This window comes from Neurospora crassa, linkage group IV, assembly GCF_000182925.2.
Source record: "Neurospora crassa OR74A linkage group IV, whole genome shotgun sequence".
Lineage (NCBI taxonomy): Eukaryota > Fungi > Ascomycota > Sordariomycetes > Sordariales > Sordariaceae > Neurospora > Neurospora crassa.
In genome coordinates, this window is record NC_026504.1 from 3,144,998 (window position 1) to 3,158,581 (window position 13,584).

A 13,584-nucleotide genomic window follows, 5' to 3' on the forward strand; every position below is an offset into this window, starting at 1 on the left:
AAACCTCGACATTGGTCTCTTTTCATCCTCTCACCCATTCATCTTCCAACTACCTACGCCTTCATGTTCCTCGACATCCAATCCATATCTGGCCGGCTCGCATCTCATCCATCATCTTTTTACCAATTTGGAACTAAATCAGTTGGCGACCTATACCCTGTTATCATGCCTATATCAAAAGCCCATATGGCCTGCTTGACAGCTTCTTGTTTTCAGCCGAGCCGCTGTTAATCCGCGAATACCACAGCCCTCAACCGCCGCAGTAGCTAGTCGACACTCGACCTAGTAACTTGGCGGTCCCGCTCTTCAAGTTATACCCCGGTATTATGGGTGCCTGGATATTTTAGGATCTCAACGGCTGGATGGCATAGCACTTGCCGCGGGCAGACAAGCCCCGAAGGCTTCATCGACCTCACAGGCTATTGTTCAATGAAGTCTGTCCACTTGTCCAGTTTCAACTAATCCTTTCACGCCTAGCAATGAAGCCGGATACGGATGCTTTTTGGACAATTCGGGGAGTCGTCGAGTGGCAATTTGATACTGCTGAACGAGACCGGGATAAGCGATGGGAGAAAAGGCGTCTCACGTCATCTTCGGAAAAGGTCAGGAACTATAGGCAGGATGCTGGCGGGGGCGATTCACCAATGCCAATGACCGCTAAACCCATGCTAAGCGTATGGTCGGTGGTCCCGCGCTGGGGAGTGGGCGCAGCCGGTGGCCTCTTATTGCGTCAAAATTCTCTTCAAAATGGTGGGTGATGGGAGCTGGGTTGGTCCAATAAGCCACAAACGTAATGGCAAGATCCGTCTGTTCGGCACTACCAGGAGGCAGCGTGGCCGGGAACCAAGCGGCCATCCACAGGCTGCCCCTCATGATACTCAGCCCTACCAACCTACCTCTACCACGTTCTATCCATTATACTCCAAGCTGACCCCCAAGATCCGTTTGAATTCTCTCCCTCCCACTTCCTCTCTTGTTTCGTCTCTCGTCCCACACCAGGGCCAGATTCATCATCCGACTTGGGCCAAATTCCAGCGACTCATCAAATCCAGGCTTCGGAGATCGGCTACTATACCCTGCCCACACCTCTATAGAGGTGAATAAACTTTCATTTATCGGTGTTACATATCTACCCACAGCATCCAATGTCCACCATGTTGCGCAAGAAGGAAGCCTTCACCGTTATCACGCCCATCCCGGGCTTCATTCCACGACAGTTGGCCATCGACATCCTTCATTCTCATTCTGAAGTCATTACTCTTAACCCTCTTGTCCTCGACCACAAGCCCATCGCGGCCCCCCAGGATGCAGAAACAGACGAGTATTATGCGACATGGTATGAGATCACCGAACGAGTCACGATTCTGCCTGGAATTGGGAGGATGGGGGCTACAACCATCAAGTTCAATGGCTGCTTTCACGACATGCCGTGGGGTCTTCAGACTCACATATACGCCCCCATGAACGTTGACCTTCGCAACACCTATCGCATCGCCGGTAATCAACCAAACTTTGAGCCTCCAGAGCCACTTGAGATGGGGTTATCAGCTCTTGGGGCACCGTCGGATGGGTTATATCTCCGTGAGGATATTGAGATCAAGTGCAGTCGCACTGTCATGAGCTTTGTCAAGTCGCAAATGAAGAAGGCGGGTGGGGAAATGGTGAGACGCATCATCAAGAAGGCTGAGTTACTGGATGCTGGCGTGCTTCAGGCTATGATCGAGGACGGAAAGCTGAAGACGTTCAACCCGGCCGACAAGAGGAATACAGTCCGACGACCGGCGGTGGCTTCTCCGGGCCCTCAGTTTTCGCCCACATTTGCCAGCTCATCGGCCTCTGGTACACCACCTCAGTCTCCCGGTATTCCCTACCAGATCCCGCGACCGCTATCTGCTACTCCCAGTCAACACCGGTCAAGTACTCCTGGATCCTACCACCGTCCTAACAGCTACGGAAAGGCACCAGCTGCTTTCGGCTATGGAACCCCGAATGGACCACAGGAGCTGTCTGTCACCAACCCTGAACCGGTCTCAAATGGTCCGATTGAGATGCCAGGCGACTTCTACCACGCCCCATCAAACCTTCAGCCTCAATCTCTGTCATCCTCCAACCGAAATTCCAGTCAGTCATACTCGTCCGACCGGCCACAAGCAAGCCCGAACCCATCATTACGCAGCGGGTTCCCGTCTCCCGCTTTGGACAAGAATTTTGGACTACAGACTCACCAGGAAACGTCCGAGGAGCACAGGGAGGAGGCTTTGAAGAAATTAGACCCGCGTATCCCGCATCCGTCTCACTACGCTCCGTATAATCCAGCGGATTACGGTCCCGTGGACCCGTTGAAAGTTCCCGGCAACCAGTATGGACACAGTCCACAGGCTCAGCAGCTGTATAAGAACACATACACAAGGTGATGGAACAGGAACGAATTTAACAGGTTTTTTTTTTTCATTTTTTTTTTCCAATGTGGCTTGACATTGGATGATAGACAGGCAGGTGGCTATATCTTGTTTTTTTTACTTGGTTCTTCAAATACCCATTCGCTTTTTTCTTTGCTATAATATGTGTACAGACTTTTGACTTTATGTGATGATGAAGACTTGGACGGGAAAAAGAGGAGTTAGCGTGCTGGTTCATTGTCAAGGCACTTGAAGGTTCGATAAGATCAATGTAATTCTTCACTTTGCAGGCGCCAAGTTGAGAGAGCATTGTCCCGTAGGCCTAACCAAATATCCTCTGCAGCACTTCCAGGCAGCAAGACTTAAATTAGTGTCACACCCATTCATCACAGTATGTGCGTGATGTGCTATGGTGGAATATCAAATGCAACTGCATACTTGACTGCCAAACATTCTCTTGCTAAAGTTACTCTTCCTCTTCTCTCCCGAACGCAATCATTGTACCGATGGTTGTTAAGAATCGAAATCGAGATGATTCTTGAGCCTATATCAACTCGGAAGACGGGTGTATAAAGATGATCTGGGAGCATTATCATAGTTGGCAGCACAAAGACTGGACTTTCGATTCTTCCTATCCATCGGAGGGTTATCAGTCATCAACACTCTGAAAACTGCAAACGGCTTTCCGTGCAGCTAAGCTTAGGCTTCGTTTGAATATCTTCCCGTTGATATCACATAAAGTGTGCCAGCGGCTACCGTTTTGCTGCTGTGTCGTACAGTCAGTGGTGAGGGTGGCTCAAGACATTACACATCTAGTACCGGTGGTAAACGGTAGAAGTCTAAAAGTGAAATGACCAAGCTATGCAACAGGATGTTGATAACGTTGACGTATAGTAAGAGGACCACTACCGTGGCCATGTGGATAATCTCATGCATCTTTACCTCAATAAAAGGTTCAATGCTTGTTGGGTAGATGGTTATCGTGGGATCAGATCGAAGTGAGGTTGCTGATAAAGATATGGAATGGAATATTACCTCTTGCGGTTAGTGTAAGCAGCAATTGGCGCTTTTGAGTATCCCGCTAAAATACGTCACTCCACTGCAGCATCCTCCATAAACCATCAACCGATCAAACTTGTCATGCAGTAGCCTCGACTGAACAACAACCGATTGCCCACAATCGGAATCTGCCAACATGGACAGCTTGGAAGACTTTGAGAAGCAGCTCGCTGCGGAAAGGGAGGAGCGCGAGCGCGCAAAGGAAAAGGAACAACGGCGCAAGCACAAACATCATCATCATCATCGCCGCGACAGATCATCAGACCGCGACCGCGACCGAGCTGGGAATAGGGACAAGGATACAGAGAGAGACAAAGACAGACACAGAGATAGGGACAGTGACCGCCACCGATCACATCGATCTCGAGACGACCACGACGAGGAAGATGACAAGGATGGACACCGACACAAGCGATCGCGCCATTCGCGTCACGACGACCACCACGAAGAGGAATCGCGGCACCGGCACAGACACAGGGATCGGTCGGGTGATAGGTACAGTGAAAGGGACAGGGAGCATAGAAGTGACCGCAGGCGTAGCACTAAGGACACGAAAGACCTCAAACCGACAGACGCCAAAGAGGACCTCCCCTTGCCGGACGAGGAGAAGGCCCCAATGGACGTGGACAAACCAGCGCTTGTTCGCGACTCTTGGATGACAGCACCATCTGCGATAGATGTCGATTACGTTCAACGAGGCAGGAAGAGGAGCCCATCGCCCAAAAAGGAAGAGCCGAAACGGGTACTACACGCGAGGGAGGTTAATAGGGGATTAGCCGAGATGGAAAACTGGTCCATGCCGGTTGAGCGAGGTGTTGAGAGAGGGCAGGAACCTCCACGGAAGCGAGAAGTCAACTACACATTTGGTGACGAAGGGTCGCAATGGCGAATGACCAAGCTAAAGGCAGTTTACACGACGGCGGAGCAGACGGGCAAGACAGTCGAGGAGGTTGCTCTTGAGCGTTTTGGAAGCCTGGAAGAATTCGACGAGGCCAGAGAAGAGAAGATCGAGGTGGACAGGAGGAAGCTGTACGGTGAGGGCTACGCTGGCAAAGAGAAGCCAACAGGCGAGTTATACGAAGAACGTGTGGCAAAGATGCGTTCCCAGCGACCCGAATCGCCAGACCGCGAAGAATCATCACCGCCCGCACAAGGTGTCATCATCGAGGATCAACTACAAAAAGCGCCTCCCATCGACCAATCGACCCTCAACCGCATGCGCGCCGCCCTTATGAAGGCCAAGCTTCGCAAGGCCCCAGAGGCCGCCAAGCTCGAGGAGGAGTACAACGCCGCCATGGCCGCATTCCAAGCCGGCAATGCCTTCCAAGCAGGTAGCGTGTCCGGCGCCGCCGTCGTCCTCGACGCCTCGCACAACCGCATGTTAGCTGGTCCGCGCGGCGAAGTCGTAGCCGTGACCAACACCAAGCGGGGCCGCGAGCGGGGCACTGTCGTCGAAAACGAAGACATGAGCATCGACGACATGGTACGCGAAGAACGGCGCACGCGCGGCCAAGCCGGCGGCGAAGGTCTTCGTCTAGCCGAGCGCATCGCCAAAGACGCCAAATTCGACGACGACCTCGAGTACCTGGACGAAAACGCGGCCAAGCTGGCCAAGCGCGTGCACAAGAACGAGGCCTCGCTCAAGAACGTAGCCGTGGCCGAGTACAGGAAACTCAACCGCATCCTCGACACCTGTCCGCTGTGCCACCACGAAGAGCAGGTCCCTCCCAAGAACCTGCCGGTCGCACCCATCATCTCCCTCGCCACTCGCGTCTACCTAACCCTCCCGACTTCCCCCGAACTAACGGGTGCCGAAGGCGGCGCCTTGATCGTCCCCATCAGCCACCGCACCAACCTGCTCGAGTGCGACGACGACGAGTGGGAAGAAATCCGCAATTTCCAAAAGTCGCTCACGCGCCTCTACCACGAACAGGGGCGCGAGGTGCTCTTTTACGAGAACGCCGCCGCTCCCGGGAGGAGACTACACGCCGCCATGATGGCCGTCCCCATCCCCTGGGACCTGGGCGACACCGCGCCCGCCTTCTTCCGGGAAGCGATGCTCTCGGCCGACGACGAGTGGGCGCAGCATAAGAAGGTGATCGATACGGGCAAGGCGGCGCGCGAGGGCGGCATGGGAAAACTGGCGTTTAGGAGGAGTATTGCCAAGGAGATGCCGTATTTTCATGTGTGGTTTAATCTGGATGGGGGGTTGGGCCATGTGGTGGAGAACTCGGAGCGGTGGCCGAGGGGCGATTTGTTTGCGAGGGAAATCATTGGCGGAATGTTGGATTCTGAGCCGGATGTTATCAAGAGGCAGGGGAGGTGGTCGAGGAGTGATGAGAGGGTCGATGGGTTCAAGAAGAGATGGAGGAAGTTTGACTGGACGAGAGTGCTTACTGAGGGGGCTTGATATGCATTTCGGTGGTTACGATTGTTATCGTCCGTCCTAATTAGAGTTTAGGATAGCGATATCAAGTCAACCTTCCATATTATGACTAAATATACATAGCGTTTTGGACCAAGCTTCCTGCAGTCACCGGGTATCTTCATATCGCAACATGTACTTCCAACACAGCATATTGCGCTCAGCCGAACATCGGGTATTGGTTTCAACATTTTATCGTGTTTTTGTTCGCTTTTAACCAGAAATGTCGCCGCGCTACGTTCATGTCATAGATTCTTAACCCTCCTCAGCATCCATATGATCACGGCCGCCACCCTGGCCGTTTCCGCGCTTCCTCTTCAGCAAGCCACCGTGCTTGCCCTGATTCTCCATCAACGACTTCATCTCGTTCCTGGCATGGCGTTGCGCCTCCTCGACGCGGGGCTTGAACACCATAACCTCGTCCTTCTCCAAAGGATACTCATCAAGCTTGTGGCCGAGAGCAGCTTCGATTCGGAGCCAAATTTCGAGATCACTACATCATGGTTAGGCTCACCGTTCTCGATGAGATAAGGCGGAACAGGGTGTGAAACTTACTATTGTGTGACAATGCTGATAGCATGACCAGACTTGCCCGCACGAGCAGTACGACCGACACGATGGACATAGGTTTTGGAGTCCTGAGGAAGATCATGGTTGATGACGCAGTCGACGTTAGGAATATCGAGACCACGGGCAGCAACATCGGTAGCCACAAGGATCTCACGGGAACCGGCGCGGAACTTGTTCAGGGCACCGAGACGAGCAGACTGCGAGAGGCCACCGTGTAGAGGGATGGCACCCATACCGAGGGTGCGGAGCAGGATCGCAATGCGCTGGGTTTCTAGCACGGTTCTGGTGAAGATGATGATGGTCTGGCCGGCGAACTCGTTGCAGAGGTAGACCAGGTAGGTGTCCTTGTGCATGTGCGGGATGAAGACGTAGTTGGACTTGAGCGTCGAGACGGTCGCGTACTTGTTGGAGGATACGCTGACCTTGAGGGGGTCCCGCAACGAGGCGCGCTGCAAAGACTCGACCTTGCTGGACATGGTGGCGGAGAAGAGGAACGTCCGGCGCTCGCGGGGAAGGAACTTGAGAATCTTTTCGAGAATTGGGCCGAAATCCATGTCGAGCAGACGGTCGGCTTCGTCCATGACCAGGTACTGCATGGAACGCAGACTGAAGCCCTTGGTCTTCTCCAGGTGGTCGAGTAGTCTACCGGGAGTCGCAACAATAACGTGGGGCTTCTTGCCGAGAGCAATTGCCTGTGTTACCATGTCCATACCACCCAAAATCAGAGCGCATCTTAGCGAGATCAAGCTACCGAGCGCTTCGAAGGCTTGGGCGATCTGGGCTGCAAGTTCTCTTGTGGGCGCAAGGACGAGGGCGAACAGAGGGGCCGGCTTGTCGAGGAGCGCTTGTAGGATGGGGAGGGCAAAGGCTGCTGTTTTTCCGGAACCAGTCTCGGCAATACCAATGATATCGCGGTTTTGAAGGGCGAGGGGAATCGACTGTTCTTGAATGGGAGTCGGGTTCTTGTATCCGAGTCGTTCGCAAGCTTCGCAGAGGGCGTCGACGATTCCCTGTGTAGGACATAGGTTAGCACCGCTTCTTTACTTTTTTTTCGGTACAGCACTGGCATGGACCAGCATAGTTGACAAGTGAACATACAAGATCCTTAAAGGTCTTCTTAACAGTCTCAACCTCCTCCTGTTCAGGGGCAACGTCGAGAGTCACGGAGTCCTCTTCTGTCGAGTTGGTGGCGGGAGTTGACTCCTCTGCTGGCTCTGGCGCATCTTGTTTCTTTTCCGTCTTCTCTGTCTTCTTGGTGCTGGACTTGTCCTTGGTCGACTTATCCTTGACCTTCTTTTCTTTCTTCAGCTCCGGTGCAGAAGGAGCAGCCGCCTTTTTGAGGGCACTGGGCTCGTCAGAAGTTTTCCTCCGTTTTGTCGACATGATGGTGGGTGATAGTTATGGTAAATAATGGGAGTGGACCGACGGTGTTCGCTACGAAGGGCGGACTTCCCACTGAACTTTTATGTCACTTTCCATTGATCTTCCCCAAATTTCCAGGCTTATCGGTTGGCGGGTCCTGCACGATAAGCCCCGGCCCCACCGAAATTTTTGTCAGAATGGGCCATTGTCCCAAGCTTCTCCATCAGGGACGCCCCCCCCCAATTGACATTTGCCTGCACAGTTCTGCTTCAGTGTTCGAGTCTGCCAGATCCAGACCTTTAAATCAAATCATCACCACCACCTCCTCCTTCTTCACCACACACATCAACCACCAACCGACGACCCACCCATACATTCACAATGGCCAGGAAAAGAGTCAAGAAGAGAACCCACGTTGGCGCCAAGAACCCCGTCTCTTCGGCGGCCCTCAACGGCCATGCCGACCGCAAGGACCCCAAGAGCATGGTCATCCGCATTGGCGCCGGCGAAGTAGGAACCAGCATCAGTCAATTGGCCACCGACGTCAGGAGAGTCATGGAGCCCGGTACCGCGACCAGGTTGAAGGAGAGAAAGGCCAACAGACTGCGCGACTACGTTACCATGTGCGGACCGCTAGGCGTCACCCATCTTTTGCTCTTCTCCAGATCCGAGTCCGGAAACACCAACCTCAGACTTGCTATTGCTCCCCGGGGCCCTACATTCAACTTTAGAGTCGACAAGTACTCTCTCGCAAAAGATGTGCGGAGGGCGCAAAGGCATCCCAAGGGTGGTGGCAAGGAGTTCCTCACTCCCCCATTGGTATGTTGTTGTCAACCTACTCTTCTCGTATGGAGCATGCTAACAGTGTAATCTAGTTGGTCATGAACAACTTCACAGATCCCAACGCCGACGCAAACTCCAAGGTCCCCAAGCACCTCGAGTCCATCACGACGACCGCCTTCCAATCCCTCTTCCCTCCCATCAACCCCCAGAGGACCCCTCTCAAGTCGATTCGCAGAGTATTGCTTCTCAACCGTGAGAAGTCGCCCGAAAACGACGGCTCATTCATCATTAACTTCCGTCACTACGCCATCACAACAAAGGCCGTCGGCATGTCCAAGCCCCTCAGGCGGTTGAACGCCGCCGAGAAGCTCATCAAATCCAAGAGCAGGAAAGGCGGCCTCCCGAACCTCGGCAAGCTCCGCGACATTTCAGAGTTCATGATTGGTGGAGAAGATGGCCAAGGCTACATGACGGACGGCACAAGCGGCAGCGAATACGACACCGATGCCGAGATTGAGATTCTAGACCAAGGCCCGAAGAAGGTGAAGAGCGCCAAGGCTCGGGCTGCCATTGCGGCGGTGGAAGCTGCCGAGGAGGAAGAGGAGGGTCATGACGACAACGTTGAGCGCAGGGCAGTCAAGCTTGTGGAGCTCGGACCTCGTATGCGGCTACGCATGACCAAGGTCGAGGAGGGTATGTGCTCAGGAAAGGTGCTGTGGCACGAGTACGTGCACAAGACCCAGGAGGAGATTCGGGAGCTCGAGAAGAAGTGGGAACAGAAGAGGAGGGAGAAGGAGGCGCGCAAAAAGCAGCAGAAGGCGAACGTGGAGAAGAAGAAGGCCGAGAAGGCTGCGCACAAGAAGGCGACCGGCGGAAAGGGCAAGGACGACAGCGACGACGAGGACGAGATGGACATGGACGACTACCCGTATGACAGCGATATGTACGATGCCGAGGACGGGTTTGACAGCGAGGGACTGGCTGGTGATGCTGAGGAGCAGGCCAATACCAAGATGGAGCAGGACGGCGAGTGGGAGGACGAGGAGGAGGAGATTGCCCAGGAGGCACAGGCGAAAGGAAAGAAGAAGCCTGCTTTAAAATGATGGACGTCCTGAAGTAGTGTACATGGATCAGACTCGGTTTCCTTTTCAATTTTTGTCCATATTTCACGTCATGTTTTACGGTTAGCATATGCCCTCGATCACTGGGCCGGTATCTTGGGAATAACCCTTCATCGGAAAATAGTATTGGTGTTGGTAGCAAAGAGAGAGACATATACCAGGTTGTTCGAAGAAGGTCTATAGGTCTAGGTTCCTCGCAGCTTCATAGTATGAGACAATCACTTACCTCGCTCAGCCCGCTGTCAAAAACAACATTGTGTTAACACACCCATCAACTGTATGATCATCCGCTCACTGTGCCCTCCCTTATCCGCTCTCTGCCACACCCACGGTCTCAGTAACACCTTTCTCCTGGGAAGTAAACCTTGGCAAGATTCACCAGATTTGCACCGGTCTGTAACGGTGTCACCTGTGGTTGCATCTACCATCCTCCCGGCCCTAAGGGTAAAAAAAAAAAAAAGAAAAAAAAAAAAGGCAGGTGACGACACAACAGCAACAGCAAACTGGTAGGTTTCACACGCTTTGGGGTACGGTAATACGCGACCTCAGCGACATGAGGACAGAGGGAGGGAACAGGACCGAATGGGATGGATTATAATACTACTGTACTGTCCACGACCACAAGCTGCTGCCGGTACCCCATGTTGTGTAAAATATCGTGGTGTTGTGTGGTCGTTGAAGTGGCTCGGTGGGAATTGCTTCTTTTTTTTTTCTTTTCACATAACCTAAGCGTCTGCATAGGTGTCTATATACTCCTCGTTTTCTTCTTCGCTCTGTTTTTTGTGTTGTTGTTGTTGTTGTTGTTGTTGTTGCCGTCGCTGTTGTGTATCCCACCCATCATTCACTTTCACTTTCACTTCCACTTCCACTTCCCAACCCAAACCACTTACCAACGTCCAACCTCTCGGCCTTTCATTGCCGTGGGGTCCTATCTCTCGTGCCGTCCGTGAGGTTGCGTGTGTGCGTGCGGTGCCCGTGTGTGAGGTGGTTCGAACTCGAGTGGGCAATGGTTTGATAATGATCCCATTCATCATGAATTTTCATAGGGGGGGTACAGGAGTGGATGTAACGCTTTGTTGCTGCACCTTCGGAAAGGACCTTCCGTACTTCCGTACCTGTCTGCCGTAGATACGCTCGGCTGGGTCTCGGATTTAAGGCACCGAGACAGCACTTGGGAGGTTGGGCTAAACGGATAAGGGGTGAGGGGAGGGATCATCTTCTTGGCTCTTGTGGCTTTTTTGCTTGGAGGGGGAGATCTGTTCACGCTTGAAGCTCGTTTGGGTAAGCTCGTCGGCTATGTTTGTTCATGGCTGGATGGTGCTTGGAGGCGCATTTTTGTCCGGAGATGGTGTTCTTCGTTGACGATCACGATTTTGGTCACTGATTTGAGCATTTGTGTTCATTCAAATGTTGTGATATTTTACGCCCTCAAAATACCGGGCACCTATGTAAATTTGGTGATAGTGAAGCCTAAAGTGCTAACACGTCGAATGAAGATGAAGATGAGGGAAAACATGCGGCGCAAAAGCTGGTGATGGGCATGTCGTCCTGCTTTCGCCTTCTTCTCCCCCCCCCCCCCCCCCCTTTTTTTTTTTTTGTATCCTGACGATGCTCAAATGAATCAGGCGTCGGCCAGTGTGACTTCTCACACCTTTCTTCCACAGCGACACAAACAACACCCGTGGGTATTCGTTCTTCAAGATATACCAGAAAAATACTCAAAACAAAATCGCATGGCTCAGACTGCGCGCACGCAGGTATGCAATGCTTCTGACGCTGATGCATGTCCCCCATCCGGTTCCCATGATACTCCCAAAAACCAAAACAAAAGAAAATCAGCCCCGTCCGATGACTTGGGCCCCAAAACGCCGAAAACACCATCCCCCAACTAACAAGAACGCTAAATTGTCGTAAATCATGGCATGATGGTCGGGCTCAACATCATTTGTCGCCTCAGTCGATCAGTTTCGCCGTCGCCGTCATGTCGTATGAATGCGTCGGCGGCTCACGACAGAGAGCAGCGATGAGATCACAAAACTCGCTCGCTCACTGCCTCTGCTGGGCCTCATAAGCCCTAATAGCCCGCTCCATATCCTCAAGACTGCCACGGTCACCATAGGCGTCCGCCAGCATGTTCGCGCGGCGCTGTCTCTCCAACTCGGCTTGCTCCATGGCCGCCACGCGCCGTTGCATTTGGGCTTCACGGTAGGTGCTGATGCCGTAGCCAATGGCGGCGATGCCGACTAGGGGTGGAAGCCTTTAGAGGGGAAATGTGTTAGTTTAGATTGCAAGATGGAGAGGGGAAAAGGGTGGTCTGCGGGGAAGTGGGACAAGACAAGACTAACCATTTGAGACCCTTGGAGGATTTGTGGGAGGCTTGGTAGAGGTGGGGGAGGGAGCTGGGGTAAACGCGAGCGGAGGTGGTGAGGAGGCGGGCAGGTTGTTGGCGGTTCATTTTGACGTTTTTGAATGGTGTTGTTGATTGAACTTGTTGTTGGTCACTTGGTGCAAGAATAGGCGACAGCGCTCGGGCAGGCTTGTTGACTGTTGTTATAGTGGATGATGATGATGATGATGATGTGATTGATGTTGTAATAAGTGACTGATGCGTCTTGATATCGAATGAATAAATAAATGACAGATGGTCTTGTAGGTGTGATATATCGATGGATGCTGATGATGATCTCTTCCTTTCGAAAAGGGAGGGAAGTGACGTCTTCTTATGTATTTCCAAGATGGGTTATTGTTGACGTCTGGTGGATCCTGTCGACGGCAGGCCTAGCTCATACCTAGCAGCGGAGTCCTCGAGCGTGAGATGGCGTGGGGAAGCGGAGACTCCAAGAAGGGCCAAGGCAGGGCAGTGTGCAGATCGGGTTGCGGAGTTTGAACAACGTATCAGATGTAAGACGAGATTGGGAGCACTTTTAGTCGCCAGGGGGGAAGAGATGCTCTGATGTGTTCAGCGATCACCCTTTCTCTGTTGTTGATGGGCACGAGTCAGGTATATGTATGTATCCTTCTCCCCTTCTGTCCCTTTCGCATCAGGGTGTGTAGGTTGGGTAGGTACTGTAGATAGCCAATGTGGAATGCAACACCAGGCTCTCGTTCATATGCAAAAGCAGGCCTGTTAACTTCGGCAAGCCGTAAGATCATTCCTTATGGTGGCATGGAGGGCATCTGAGGGCATCCCATGGTGGGGTGATTCGTTTGATGGGTGGTCTCACCAGCTGTTTATTATTCCCGGTTCACCCTCCATTGTCGTCTCGTTTGCCCAATTCTCTTTGACCACCCACTATCCCCAGGCGTTCACTGGCTAGTGCGCCCTTGTTGCCGTCGTTCGATTGGCCGGGGATTGTGGTCAACTGTGGGGGGACCGCAGCGCCAAGTTCAAGCGCCAAGCCGAGGGTCAACACCCTCGTTACACAAGCCGTATGCCCGGAAGCGGCCGCCAGCTGCACGCACCCCAGACGGCTCCTGCAGAAAGTGCGTGGCCACCACCGCGGCCACTGACGGACTGCCTGTGACACCTGGCTCTCTCGCTGTCAACTGCCATATGTACATCGATCCCTACACTGACACTGAGCCTGGCCCCAATGCGCCCAGTTCTGGACACGATGAAGCCACATTCCAAAACCTGCATGTGTGAGAGAAGGTGCAAGGAACGGATTGGCCCGGCGTCTAGGGAGATCTGTATGGATGGGAAACAAGACTGGGTCGAGAATCGTGCCATCTTAGCACCATCTCAACTAAAACGATCTCGCCGCCCACGATCTCAACACCACCGCGAAATTGGAAAATATTGTCAACAAAGACCCCTTTTTCCGTCTGTCCCCCACTCAGCGCCCAGCGGTTGCGGTGAGGTCTG

At 53.0% G+C, this 13,584-nt stretch overlaps 5 protein-coding genes across 5 annotated transcripts; 3 read left to right on the top strand and 2 right to left on the bottom strand.

Annotated features, from left to right (window-relative positions):
- The first annotated feature begins 33 nt into the window (after window positions 1-33).
- Window positions 34-2,825, top strand: NCU04506 (hypothetical protein). The gene has a single exon (XM_951824.3). It carries the CDS (start codon window positions 1,146-1,148, stop codon window positions 2,412-2,414), a length of 1,269 nt encoding a protein of 422 aa, XP_956917.2. The 5' UTR covers window positions 34-1,145; the 3' UTR covers window positions 2,415-2,825.
- Window positions 2,826-3,523: 698 nt separating this feature from the next.
- On the top strand, window positions 3,524-6,079 carry NCU04505 (cell cycle control protein cwf19). The gene has a single exon (XM_951823.3). The coding sequence runs from the start codon at window positions 3,595-3,597 to the stop codon at window positions 5,866-5,868; it is 2,274 nt and encodes a 757-aa protein (XP_956916.1). The 5' UTR covers window positions 3,524-3,594; the 3' UTR covers window positions 5,869-6,079.
- On the bottom strand, window positions 5,828-7,881 carry NCU04504 (ATP-dependent rRNA helicase rrp-3). Its single transcript, XM_951822.2, has 3 exons — window positions 7,552-7,881; window positions 6,439-7,463; window positions 5,828-6,376 (listed from the first exon to the last, which is right to left on the bottom strand). The coding sequence occupies exons 1-3, from the start codon at window positions 7,834-7,836 to the stop codon at window positions 6,139-6,141; spliced, it is 1,548 nt and encodes a 515-aa protein (XP_956915.1). The 5' UTR covers window positions 7,837-7,881; the 3' UTR covers window positions 5,828-6,138.
- Window positions 7,882-8,052: 171 nt separating this feature from the next.
- NCU04503 (ribosome biogenesis protein Ssf2) lies at window positions 8,053-9,988 on the top strand. The gene is made up of 2 exons (XM_951821.2): window positions 8,053-8,634; window positions 8,691-9,988. Exons 1-2 carry the CDS (start codon window positions 8,197-8,199, stop codon window positions 9,699-9,701), a joined length of 1,449 nt encoding a protein of 482 aa, XP_956914.1. The 5' UTR covers window positions 8,053-8,196; the 3' UTR covers window positions 9,702-9,988.
- Window positions 9,989-11,119: 1,131 nt separating this feature from the next.
- Window positions 11,120-12,384, bottom strand: NCU04502 (hypothetical protein). The gene is made up of 2 exons (XM_951978.3): window positions 12,065-12,384; window positions 11,120-11,976 (listed from the first exon to the last, which is right to left on the bottom strand). The coding sequence occupies exons 1-2, from the start codon at window positions 12,172-12,174 to the stop codon at window positions 11,766-11,768; spliced, it is 321 nt and encodes a 106-aa protein (XP_957071.1). The 5' UTR covers window positions 12,175-12,384; the 3' UTR covers window positions 11,120-11,765.
- Between the last annotated feature and the right edge of the window lie 1,200 nt (window positions 12,385-13,584).

Excerpts from the sequence above, each read along its gene's own strand:
- NCU04503 (XM_951821.2), top strand. The coding sequence starts at position 8,197 with ATGGCCAGGAAAAGAGTCAAGAAGAGAACCCACGTTGGCGCCAAGAAC. Across the intron at positions 8,635-8,690 it reads AGTTCCTCACTCCCCCATTG|TTGGTCATGAACAACTTCAC; the intron begins GTATGTTGTTGT and ends AGTGTAATCTAG.
- NCU04504 (XM_951822.2), bottom strand. The coding sequence starts at position 7,836 with ATGTCGACAAAACGGAGGAAAACTTCTGACGAGCCCAGTGCCCTCAAA. Across the intron at positions 7,464-7,551 it reads AGAAGACCTTTAAGGATCTT|GGAATCGTCGACGCCCTCTG; the intron begins GTATGTTCACTT and ends TGTCCTACACAG. Across the intron at positions 6,377-6,438 it reads ATCAGCATTGTCACACAATA|TGATCTCGAAATTTGGCTCC; the intron begins GTAAGTTTCACA and ends ACCATGATGTAG.
- NCU04505 (XM_951823.3), top strand. The coding sequence starts at position 3,595 with ATGGACAGCTTGGAAGACTTTGAGAAGCAGCTCGCTGCGGAAAGGGAG.
- NCU04502 (XM_951978.3), bottom strand. The coding sequence starts at position 12,174 with ATGAACCGCCAACAACCTGCCCGCCTCCTCACCACCTCCGCTCGCGTT. Across the intron at positions 11,977-12,064 it reads TCCTCCAAGGGTCTCAAATG|GCTTCCACCCCTAGTCGGCA; the intron begins GTTAGTCTTGTC and ends TCCCCTCTAAAG.
- NCU04506 (XM_951824.3), top strand. The coding sequence starts at position 1,146 with ATGTCCACCATGTTGCGCAAGAAGGAAGCCTTCACCGTTATCACGCCC.